We start from the raw sequence: 13475 nt of genomic DNA on the forward strand, positions 1-13475 counted from the left end.
TGATAAGAAAGGATATTCCAATGAAAGTGAAAGAACGTATGATTATTTGGCTGGGAAAGATATTGACTTGCGTTTTTCAAAGAAATGGGTTATACAATTATGTAATGGGTAAGCTTATACTACTGAGAAGAGAAGTGACTGTACAGGGAATGTCAGTTGCAACATACACAGGAACAGAGAAAAGTTAGAGGGAATGTTATAATATTAACAAACATAACACAGGAGGAATATTTAAAAGTTACTAAATAGGGTAAATATACAGGAAGGTGTCAGTAACTACTAAAACTGATTATATATCATATAGCAGACTACTGAACAAAGAGACAATAAAACAAACTAAACAAACCACTTTCGGCTCTGAGAAATGGCTCCATACACTCTGCATCAACTGTTCATGAATGGATGAAGTTCAATATCAAGTTAAATGAAAGCGCTAACTTACTTTACAGTTATTGGAGTTATTGGAGCTATTATTAGAGCCGTTATTCGTTTGGTTGATACAGAGTGTACGGAGCCATTTCTCAGAGCTGAATGAGGTTTATATATCATATAGCACTATTTTATAGAGTGTACATTAATGGAGTGGAGAAGCTGTACTTTTTGATCACAATGCTGAGTTTCTGAAAAAACATAGACATGGATGAATGACTTAATGTAGGGAAAGAAAGTTTTAGAATAAATATGGAATTCACTGAAAAAGTAGATGTGTGGACTGCCTAGGTATGAGAATGGATCATGCTGATTGTATTCTTCATACCAAGTTCTCCAAACAGAAACTTAAGTGGTAGTATCTTTTTATTAGAAAAAGACAAAGACAGAAAGTCAGAACCTATACAGAGATTAGTAAGAACATTCCATGGTCTGGTGGTAGGGTAAAGTGGGACTACTTAAAATCTGAAAAAAAATTATGGAAGAATGAAGAAAGGCTGAAATAATGTAGGAATAAACAAAAATATGTGCCTAGAGGTAAAAGAGATGTCGTTATCCATTTATTGGCAAAGTTTATACAGAAAGAATAGGTATACAGGGAAAGTTTGAAAGATAAACTGGGCATTTATATAGAGCATGATCAAAAGATGAGGACAGAAGAATATTTTCTAAGTGAATTTTAACAAGGGAAAGAACACGTTCAGGCTTAGTGCTGGGAGCTTAAAAGTCAGAAAGAAAATTACTGATGCAGGAACTTAAGGATTATGGTGACTTAGAGAAGGTGAGGTAGTACAATTTAATAATCAGGAAATCAGATTACTGGATATAACATATGGAGGGGTGAGTTGTGATGGTTAGAGAATGAAGAAGTCTGCTATGACAAGTGAGAATACTAAGGAACTGTATCAGGGTTATACTTTATGTAAAAGTAAAAAGGTCTTCCTATTAAAATAATTTATTTTGAGCAAAATTATTAAGAGCATATACATCTGAATGTTTACATTCAAAATGGAGAGAGTTTTGTTCGGTCACTTGGATACACATTTAAATTCCATAAAAAAGAGGTATTTTACATACAAAGGCAGAAGGAGGTAAACTGAACATGTTTCAGGCACTAGTTGTGCTGGCTGACAGTAATTTAAGGATTGTATTTAAATGTTTATTAGATTAAGTGGGTCTGACAGTACTTTTATTTAAATACATTACATTGGACTAGAACATGCACTAAAAGCAGGAAATAGAAGAGTCAGGTTAAAGAACATTGTGGTATGAGTACAGGAAGAAAGATACCCAAATAATTCCAATAGTAGGAGGAGCAACGGGTCTTATAAAAAAAAGAGTCTACAATCATATTTAGATATGCTATCAACACATGTTAACTCCGTATGAACTGCAGAAGGAGTCATTACTGGGCACATTGCGAGTGCTGCGGAGAGCACTTTTGGCTGATATCAAAGAGTTAAACAATACTAATTTCATGAGCTTTAATCGTACTTTGACTTAGGAATGGGGTCCATTCCCATCATGGTATTAGAAACCCAAAAGATTGGGAGAAATTAAAAAACTGAGAAAACTGAAATTGTGTGGAAAGATAAAGTTACAAGCAATTTAGATAACAGAAAACTGTACTATGAGACTATAGTACAAAATATGAAATACATAGCTGCGGCATCTTTCTCAAAAATATTATGATAGGAATATTGGAATAGAGGAAAATAATTAGTACAGAAGCCAGTATATGGAGTTTTTATAGAAATTGTCACAAAGGAAGGTAACAGCAAAAGTAATTATTGGGTACATGAAAAAAAGGAATTGTTCACACGGGGAATATAGTAAGGAGCAGCTAATACAAAAAGTGGCAAGTGGATTATAATAGGGATGATTCAAGCAGCCACCTCTGGTCTGCAGTTCAAAGGGTGCCCATTGCCAGACACTCAGTATCTGCAACAAAATCATTTTATTTTTAAAGTTTACTTATGTTCAACTCTTCTAACTCATTTAAGTTAGCTTAAGTGCTGAACATAATTGCTCAAAAAGCAAACCTTTACTTTTAGTTTTCATTTGAAAAAAAAAAATAATATTAAAATGACAAGGGCACCAAGAATATTTACATCTGAATACTTGCAGTGCCTAATATTTACACATGCACACTTGAGAAGTATAGGCTAATAGCGTTGTTTAGATGCTTGCTTGCTTTATTTATTTATTTATTTACTTACTTATTTAAAGTAAATTAATGATGTTTTACTTTAAATAAATAAATGACCTGCAACAACCATATCTAAAACAACCACAGTTTTCTACTCATTACTGTTTTATACTTCACTGGCAGGGTAATAAGCTGAAAGTTCACAACTATTAAATAGCAGAGTAGATAGTTGGACTTCCAGCATTAAAAAGCAGCATCAAATGTGGTAGGTGAGGTAAGTATTTACAGAAAAATGCATTCTAATGCAAAAAAAAAGATTCTAGCAAGTTTCTAATTGTTTAACAACAATAAAGAACATTTGTCTCTGATTTTGGGCCTTTGTCTCACATTCTTTTTTGACTTTGTCTTATTCTTGTGCTAAGCAAAACAGTTCATGGTAATATTTTGTATCACAATCAGATGAGGTGTACATAATAAAGGGGTTATAACTGCTGGGTGAGGAATAAGTGCTACTTTTGGATACTTAGTTTAAACAGTCTGGCTTTGCAAGACTACTCTGCACTGGAATGACATAAGTAGGAGTAGTTCTTTTTCTGGTTAATGTCCGTGTGAAAAAAACTTGAAGTAGTTTGCATTTGTGTCAAATAAGTTGGAATACTTTACACTTTGGTTGTTATTTATGGGAAATGACCAATAAATACATCAATTTGTCCATGGTTATTTATTTATTTAATTATTTTGATCACAATCAGACATCTGAGGTGTACACAGTCAACAACAGGGCTATAACGTTTGGGTTCAAAGGTAACTTGTGGATATGAATGGCTGCCCTACAGTCATTATAAAGTTAAATCATTAGTCTGGATTTGTAGGACTAATATGCATTTACATTATCACATTCAAAATTTGAGTTGTACATAGTCATATGTAACTGATGGGCATGGGCATTAGTGTATTATAAAGACAGCAATATGAGTGATCTTTTATGTTTGAAATGTTCTTACATTTGTACTTTTTTATAATTGGTCAGCAAATTTTGTTTTACTTCTTGCTGGAAAAATGTTCAGCACTATTTAAATTTAAAACAATGGCACATTCTGATTGGTATGTATACATTTAAAACAATCGGGAAGGTGAACCCAAAAGAACATACGCATTTATTCATGGCACAAAAAAAAGATGGGGGTGTTGTTTGAAAACCATGTAGGATATACTTCATCTGCTAGTAAAAACAACCATGTTTTTTATGAGATATAAAAGGGTGGTGCATTTTTGGAATATGCTACCAGAAAAAAAAAATGCACTATACTACTTGGATCACCCGACTGAACAGAACATGTCATAGGTCCTTTATAGAAATATGACAAGGTATTAAGCGGGACAAATTGACAATGCTGCTATTTAGAGTTTGTAGATTTATCTTTACTCAGGTCTAGAGAAGTATTATATAATAAGAGGTGAGGAAAAAGAAAATGGAATGTATCAAATTCTAAAATGGCTGTGTATTACAACACAGACAATTTACTTTTCTATGACGTAGCGTAGTTGTGCATATATTTGAATGAATGTAGTGCATTTGTTCTGATCTAAATAAACAGTTTAATAAAGCATCTCCACTATCATCAATAAGCAACATAGGATCTTTTACATCTACATAAGGTAGTACCAATTCAGGCAAAAATTATTTCAGTTTAACATCTTAAGAATTGTGAAACAGTGTCCCTGTTAATATCTGCTAATGATCAGTTATCCATTATGGTGTAGGATGGATACTGTTATGTGTACTGGACAGAACTTGTAAATCTAATAAAATAATGTGAAAAAAAAAACAGTACTATACTCTTTCTAGCTCTCAGAATCCAGTATGCTCCACAGAATTCAAATGTCTGCAGTGCAGAACAGCTCTGTCATCCTAAGAAGGCAAAATCCTTACCCCCAAAAATGCCATTCCAGATCCTTAAACACTCAATACCATGTCCACAGCTACAAGTAAAGCAGGGTAGAATCTCAAAGACTTAGAAAAGACTGCAGTAAGGTCCCCAATAACCTCTCTCTGTACTACTGATAAACACTCATTTCCAGAATGTCTAGCCAACCACAATGGACAGACACCGAAAAGAGATAATAAAACAGAACAACTGGTTCTACAATGTTACTCAAAGATCTGGTAACAATAAGACTTAGAGTTGCAGATCCTTCTGTGTGGCATAGGGTCCTAATACTGGCTGAGAGATGATGTGAAAGATTTTGTGTTGATATCCTATAAACAAGATTTACTGTCACATGTGGAGAATCACACCCTCATGTTACCATTAAAGTCTTTTGTGGTAATCTAAATAGAAGCATGTCTCAAAATATAATTTTACATATCCACAACCAAGGTAAGAAAACACCAGTTATGACAAGCTATCGGGCCATCAGCACTAGATAACACAAAATACACTGATAGTTTATAGAAGCTTTCATTTATACCTTGGGTGTGTCTTGACTTAGCATGGGCCAGATAGGAAAGAAAATATGGTACAAAGAAATTTGTCCTTTGCAAACAAACCTACAGCTAAAATACAAACTTCCCATCTGACTAAATACTGTTTTCAATCCATAACTGTTTTCTTTTTATTTTTAATACAAATGAACAGGAAAAACAGGACAGTAACATCACTCTCTCAGTATCGTTAGGTGCTGTAAGCAAAACAAAAGGAGGATGATTATACTGGCATAGCACAAACAGTCAAATTTATCCAAGTAAACTAGGGCATAAAATGTCAAAACAGTAAAAAATACTGAGGAGGAGGAGGTCTTATGGTGCTTCCCATGAAACTGTGCGTCTTTTACAGTAACTGCATTATTAACTAATTATCAGTAATTTTTTTTATATAGATTGTTATTAATTTGATCGTCATCATCTGAGAAATTTGAATATTAATCCTGGTTAGTTTCTTTTGGAAAGTATCATGGTTCCAGTGGTGTCAAGTGAGCTTTCTCTGGCCCTCAAAAATCTGGGGGAGAGGGTATATCTTGTGCCTGGACAGATCTACCTGAAAACATCTAAAGTTTGAAACGCCGACGACAAGAACACCGACACCGGAAGACCGTCAACTGAAATGAAATGATCGACAGTTCAAAATCCCGACATGTGAAACGAGCAAGACTGTGTAAGTATGGGATAGTGACGGCCGTTAGGGTGCAGGTATGGTAAGTGTGCGTTAGTGACGGACTTTAGGGTTAGGGTGCGGGTAAGGTAAGTGTGCAATAGTGACGGACTTTAGGGTTAGGGTGCGGGTAAGGTAAGTGTGCGACAGTGACGGACTTTAGGGTTAGGGTGCAGGTAAGGTAAGTGTGCGATAGTGACGGACTTTAGGGTTAGGGTGCAGGTAAAGTAAGTGTGCGATAGTGACGGACTTTAGGGTTAGGGTGCGGGTAAGGTAAGTGTGTGATAGTGACGGACCTTAGGGTTAGGGTTTGGGTTAAGGTTAGTGCATAGATAGCTGTGTATGTAAGGTTTAGTGTAGGTTTGTAAGGTTTTTGGTGTGCTTGTGCTGTGTGTGTGTTTTTCAGAAAAGGGATTCGTTTTGTTTTGTTGACTGTTGGGATTGTGGTTTGTCGGGCATGTAAACTGTCGTGTTTTTGAACTGTCGGTTTTGTGGTGTCAGTGATCTTGTTTTCGGTGTTTTCATCTGTCAATGTTTTCAGGTAGATCTGCCTGGCCATACCCAAGGTGAACAGCCTTTAGCATCTTAGAACAATGTAGGTAAGGGAAGTCGGCAAGTCAAATCCATAACTTTGGGATAAGAATTGGCTGTAAGAGCCGGATCAGTCAGGTTTGGCGGTGAAACTGGGCTGAACTTAATTAAATTAATTTGATAATCAAACTAACCACAGTTAAAGTTCCCACCACATAACAGAGTCAACAATACATAGCATTAAATAAGAATTTGAATAAAAACATTAAAAACTATGATTGTCGTTATTATTAACTTCAAAAGCTTTAAAAACTTTGAAAACCTCCTTCAGACATATTTAATTTTTCATGTTAATTCATAATTGTTTCACCCTTAACTTCAATAGGCTAGAGATAGACATATGATCATTTAAACTTGTTGGAAGTTTTCAAAGTTTTTAAAGTTTTTGAAGTTTATAATACATGTAGTCAAAGTTTTTAATGTGTTTTAATCAAAGTCAAGTTTCTAATTTGTGTGAGAGCAGTATAAATATGGTTGTTTTACTATGGTTTGTATCTCTGATGAAGTCCCTGAATTTTGAAAGGAATGAAAGCACTTAGTGGTTTCACTGGTATTAAAGTCATATTTTCAAGTTCCAGTTTCCATAGCTGTTTTTTGTTTTTAAGTTTGTTTTTTTTGTGTGCGTTCTTCAAAAGTTGAATATTCACAGTCAATCAGTGTTAAGGGAATATTTGAAAGAATTATTCTATAAAGTTTAAATTCTTCTTGGTGCATTATCAGTTTTTATGAGGTTGAAATATAGAGGTCATTACTGTAGATGAAGGAGTGGAAACCATTGTTGCTGGGGAACTGGCAGAGGTGCATGTAACAGCTTTGGTGGATTTCAGTTTATATTGAGCACAGCAAGGTTTGTCCTTGAAACTAATAATATTACACACTCCCTTTACCTGGTGTAGTACCAAATGAATAATTGATAGTTTCTGTCCGATATCTGATTCTGTTTTAGAGGATAGGCCTATGGGCTATCCTTGCTGGGAATAACTCACCCCTTATGATAGTCCACTGAAGGAATTGTCCCCTGACTGAGCCAGGTTCATTTCATGATGCTTAGATTTTTTTTTTTTTTTTTTAATTATGCCCTCCCATCTCCTGGTCAGTTGTTTACTTGATTTAATATCCCTTTAAAAATACAGATCTTAAGATTTATATTCAGATATGCTGTGTAATCTGAAGTGTGAGGACTAATTTGAGATACTGAGACAAATACTTTCCATATGCTTGGCAGAGAATTCATATTGTATTCACCAGGATTTAGATTGCTAAGGAATGTTAACTGGTATGTCATTCTAAACACCTTAATTACACAAATACATTGAGCTTGCATTATGTTTAGTTGAATTATTTGGATTAAAATGTTTTGCTGTTAAATTTACGATATTTCTTAAGATATAAGAAGGCATCAGGATAGATAAGATGAGGGCCCTAGCAACTGAGTTAATTTTGGCTAACAGACCAGCCAATGACTGCCTATTACCTGGGTACATCAAGTTAGGAAATCAGTGGCTGGAATTTATAGATGTACTCCCTATTGTGATGTAAATATTTGGGGTTAAAATAGATGAATGTAAGGTTTGTTGTAAATCTGTAGACTGTAAACTGCTGGGAAAATACTTTTATAATATATTAGACAACAGATATGATATTCTGGAATTGTTAAGGATGTATAACTATTTATGATTATTAGAGGATTTTGAATCTTCAGAAGTTTACATTTTTATATCATTGTTAAAGGTGTCATGGTAAAAAAATTAAAAAAAAAATAGTTTTACTACAATCTCTCAAAAACCATTGTCTCGAAGTCAGGAACTTTAGTGGCTTGTAGCTCGTGTAGGCCGCCATTCATACTTAAAATCAAATATGAGTTCAGGCAAAGAGCTGCTGCGCTTTACCCCAATGCATTATTTGAGTTCAAGTGAGGTAAGCTGTGGGGGGAGGGTGATTTTAGATTTAGGGACAAGAGGGTGAATTTAGGGTTAAGGAGTAGGAAAGAAGTTTTAGGGTTAGGAAACAGAAAGGGAGTTTAATATTTAAGGAGCAAGAGCAAAGTTTTAGGGTTAGGGAATGATTGGGGAATTTAGGATTTGTGAGTGGGGTTGGAGTTTTAGGCTTAGAGAGTGATCAGGGATTTTAGGGTTTGGGAGGGGGCCATGGAGTTTTAGGGCAAGGGAGTAAGGAATCAGGATGGGACATGGGTGGGAGTTTTAAGGTTAGAGTTAGGGTTCTGGTAGTGTCATAGAGCAAGTGTATCACAAGCTACTACACTTGAGTACCTGTAGTAGTCCCATAAAATACAGCAACAGACAGTGCATGAACATTAAGGATTAATTATCAAGCATCTACAATACTTGCTTAATGAATTAACTTGTATTTTGTTGACTAGCATAAGTAAACAATGTCACTATGGTTTAGGGAAAAAGCAAAGCAGAGGTTTTAGGAGAATGGGCCACTGAGGCCAGAAGGCAGCAGCACACTGACAAGATAGAAGCAAGCTAGCAAACCTCTTTATTAGTATCTAACAGCTTTAAAAATATACTTTCCCTTGTTTGGGCCAGTTTTGCTTCTTCATTTCCAAAGACTGTCATATGCAGGAGTTTTGGTCATCAATATAGAAATAATTGGATACATGCGTACTCTAGGCAGACTGTCAGTCCATACAAAGTGGGCAAAATACTAATCAAAGCAAAATACTACATTTTGAACTGAACTGAAGAACTAAAAGAAAAAAAAAAGGTTATTACCCTGGCACGAATCTTGTCTTCCATATAACGATAAACCTTGTCTGCTGCAGCCACCCCGCCATGCTTCTCAGAAAAATCTTTGACAATATCACGGTCAAATTCATACAGTGATTTTTTCAACTCAGTTGAATGAATCTCCGCTTCTTCCAGAGTTGCCTAATTATTTCAAAAGGAAACAAAAACATATATTTATATATTTCTATCTCTGCTGGTGACTTTGTGAGTGAAGGCGTAAAAGTGATTTCTTAATATAAAAAAATGCCAAGAGTAATAAACCTCCAGATTCTGTGCCAAGAGTTTTTTGTGCACTAAGTTTATAAACCACTTCCCTATTTTTTTACTCCAGACAGTGCAAAAATGGTGAGAATCAATTGCTGTGCATCTATAAGTTAATTAGTTAGCTTGTATTTTGTTGACTAGATTATTCAGCTGGGCCACAGCCCATTTTCAGCTGTGTCCCAAGGAACTCCATAACCAAGTACTGCTGTACATAAAACAACAGCATGCAAGGAAGACAGTCCATTGAAATTACCAGCAGTAGATAACTACAGTTGTACAGTGACAGTTAATACAGCCTTATACAAGATATGCAGACAGGAAAAACAAAACACACTCTAAAAGCAAACCACATTGATGGAATCCTATCCTTAACAGGATATATAACAAAGGGAAAAAAGTCATGGCTAAAATCAGCAGTTGCTTCATCTGTTAATCCCATCAAGATATTCCTCAGATGATTTATGTTTTGATTGTTTCTTTCTCTGTTCTAGCTGTCATGTTTATTATGCAAAGACATGTCTCTGTTTGGTTTAATTATAGACAGCTTGATCTAGTCAAAGAAAGCTATCAGTAGCACCATAAATTTTAACATAACAACAGTCTGTAAGAGGAAATATGAATTATATCACTGCTAGTAAAGGAACATTCTGATTTATTTATTTATTTATTCATTCCTTTTACATTTGTTTACCAGGAAAGTCCCAACTGGGCAGAACCCATTTTCAGTGAAGGCCCAGGAAGAAACGCTCCACAAAAAGTGACAGTACATAGAGCATTAGTAAGAGTAAATAAAGCATGACAAACAATATATATTACATAAGTTATAGCAGATACAGCAAGTCTAACAGTAGGTACAACTACAACAATAGCACTTTGTTTATATACATATACAATCATTTGACAAATGAGTTAAATATACTAATGTGTTCATGATAAATGAGAACAGAGAAGAAAAAAATTAAAAACCAAAGCATTCATTTGGACAAGAAAATGGAACTAAGAATCGATCCTCAACATTTGCCACAAATTAATTTTTCCTCCAAAAATAACAAGATCCCAAGCATAGCCTTACTTATAACTATGTACTATTCTTTGACGTTTCCCTCTATTTTTCACATTTCATATTTTCGAAATATAGTTTTACCTTATAGTTGTTCAGTACTCTCTGGGAATTTTCTTTCAGTTTCTCAGTTTCCTCTTTTATGTCTTCTAACTCCCGCTGGGCAATATCACACTTTTCTTCCACTGTTAATTGCTGTAGGCGTTCTATGCTTACACTTCTGGATTTTGACTTGCGCCTTGACCGGGTCTAGAAAAAGTAACATCTTAAGATTATTTTTAAGAGTGAAATGGATACTAATAATGATTTAAAAGAGTAGTAGTATTAGAATGAATGAAGTATGTCAGTATGTAGACTGTGAGCATAAATGTATGTGTGTGTGTGTGTGTGTGTGTGTGTGTGTGTGTGTGTGTGTGTGTGTGTGTGTGTGTGTGTGTCTTTCAGATAATCCCATGGAATAATTAGCAGTACCTAAATAAATGTGTATTTGCTAAAACTTATACCTCTCAACCTCTTAGAGCAGGAAATCTGGACAAAGCCATAAATAATGGTGGACAAAGGCCCTGAGATGGGGACAAGTTTTAAATATTGCTCCTGCAAACTTAGAAAGTTGATAGAATAACATGTTTTGCATTAGCATGAATTGTCTGAAGGGTATGAACTCTGAAACTCAAATGTCTGTCATTATTATCTGACTTCAATCTTTAATGCATTGCTAATGATTTGCCAGAAAACCACACTTTTATGAAAAATGAACCTAAAATATGAGGCAAAGTGTGGACATTATAGGAAAATCTGTACAGCTGAGAGGAATGATTTAACTGATACAAAATGCAGTTGTAGCATACAATTAACAAAAGAAAACATATAAACAGGGGGATGTATCAGGCCCTGTTACATCAGCTGTGTACAGTGATTCCAGCTACATTTAGGCTGTATATCTGTGTGAAGCAATTCATAGCATTTTCAGTTAAAATATAAATACTTGTTATAACCCAGCTGGATGATTTCCTGCCAAATTTTTCAGAAGAATATTGTTAACCTTAACATTTATGCAACAGCCAAATTTTAACTACAGGCATGTTAGTATGTGCTAGTTATACAGAATTATCAGGCCAAACAAGCAAACTAAATTTTGGCAAATATGTTTCAAGAACAAAACATCAATGTAACCACACTAATTAAACACAACTGAAGTTTAGTGGGTGCTTTTCTCCACAATAATGAATTTTTTTTCAGATAAAACCCTTTCATTTCCACAAAAAGACTTTTAAAACCAATATAAAAAACAAGTTATTTTACTACAAGGAATAACCAAAACACAATTAAATAATTCATTAACATAGAATGTTTAGTCAACATCCAACATTAACAGTAAAATGCTGCCACCTATTGTTAATACAAATATATACATTCATTTAAAAGTGCTGAAGAAAACAAACATTTCTTGAGTATCAGCAATGAGAGGGAGATTGCCCTTGGTTTTAGAGCATGGTTTTATGGTGTTCCAGTCTGAGGTCTTCACTATCAAGCCTTTTCCTGCATCTATAAGTTAATGAGGGCTCTTCTATTCAGATTCTTCATATCTTCAGCTTCCATGTGGTGAAGTCAGTCCAAAAGATGGCTAGATAGCTCTGTGCCTGGCTAGATAAAAGGCTAGAAAACTGGGAGGGATCAGGTGGAAGGACAGTTAAAACTCCTGAGAGGGAGGAGGAACCATGTGGCCTGTGGAGGGGTTAGATAATGTAAGAGGCTGATGTAATAAGTATTCGTGTAGTATGTCAATCAAACTGCTTTCCACAAAACTGGGGCTACTGTATTTGGGTTTTGTTGTTCCCAGTTCAAGATAATAAAATACATTAATGTCAAGTTTTGATGCAAATATACAAGATATTGGTTCTGGTAATCTACACACTTTTTGTAGTTTCCTCTGGGGAAAAGAGACAAAGTCAGAAGGTTATGATCTCCTCCTGCATAAGCTTTAGGATCTTTGGAAACTATGAGTCATCTAGTAGAGGAGGAGATGAAATCATCCATTTATATTTATCCAGATCTGCTAAGACAGTCTCATAATGAAGGTTTGGCTAGGCTTTGTGTGTTATATCTTTTAGCACACTTTTTTTGGGACGACACTGGATCAAATCCTATTAGACCAGGAATTATTTTGGAGTATCCAGATTCCATGGAAGGGGCTGTGCTAACTGCTATTGGGGGTAATAAGACATGCCAAGAGTCTCTGCCTTCAGCCACCAGTTTATATTCAGTTAGTCCCAATCAAGATCTGCTGACTAGGTAAGGAGGTAAGGCATGTAATGGCAAAAGTTCCTGCTAGTCATCCAGTCTGGATGGGTAGGAAGAACAGGGTAAGAAGGCTGTAGTAAAAGTAGTAGGGGAGTGTGAAACTGCTACAGTTTCATAAGGTGAGCCTCATGTTAGTTTCTGAACCACCAAAAGAGCTGGCAAAGCAAGGAGAGGAACTGATGTAGCCCACTAATGTAGTATCATCGACAATTACAATGGTGTTGGAAGAACCATCGCTGGGGATTTCTGGAGATTTGAGGGATATGGATCCCAAGACCTTTCATGTTTGCTTCTGCATTTTTGGTGGTCTTCTTATGATGATCCTCCATATCAATGGATAACCCACATCTTCTGTGTGTGACTTTTGGATGCATGAAGGATGAAAATGAAGTTGCTATAGTTGTTTATTTTTTTTTAAACTTTTCAGCCATAACAGCATTTTCCAGTGCTTTATATCATTTATGTCTAGCAGCTTAATGAAAGCCATGGCAAACTGCCACCTACAGGTGTTATGGTTGGCTCAAGGCAAAGCACATATTTCAGCTGCATGTCAGTCAGGCAGATTTGCTTGTTCCAAGAGCACTTTTTTTTTCAAAACATGTTTGTAATATGCAGGAGTTATCAAAGGAAAACAGGTTCTAAACAGCACCAGAAAGAATTACAAACTATTGTTTACTAGACAAGCTTCATTAAACTATATACCTGTCAGATTTTCAATGTCTGAGTCAGAGCTGCAAGATAATTAGATATAATAATATACTACATATATATTTTTA

At 35.3% G+C, this 13475-nt stretch overlaps 1 protein-coding gene across 1 annotated transcript in view; it reads right to left on the reverse strand.

Annotated features, from left to right (window-relative positions):
- CCDC113 (coiled-coil domain containing 113) overlaps positions 1-13475 on the reverse strand; it is a 293612-nt gene that overhangs the window by 257409 nt on the left and 22728 nt on the right. The window contains exons 3-4 of the mRNA XM_044062236.1: positions 10483-10647; positions 9060-9215 (exon numbers count right to left, since the gene is read on the reverse strand). Of these exons, the coding sequence (XP_043918171.1) occupies positions 9060-9215; positions 10483-10647 (321 nt within the window). The remainder of the gene's footprint in view (positions 1-9059; positions 9216-10482; positions 10648-13475) is intronic.

Source organism: Protopterus annectens, chromosome 1.part0 (genome assembly GCF_019279795.1).
Source record: "Protopterus annectens isolate FY-2018-M chromosome 1.part0, PAN1.0, whole genome shotgun sequence".
NCBI lineage: Eukaryota > Metazoa > Chordata > Ceratodontiformes > Protopteridae > Protopterus > Protopterus annectens.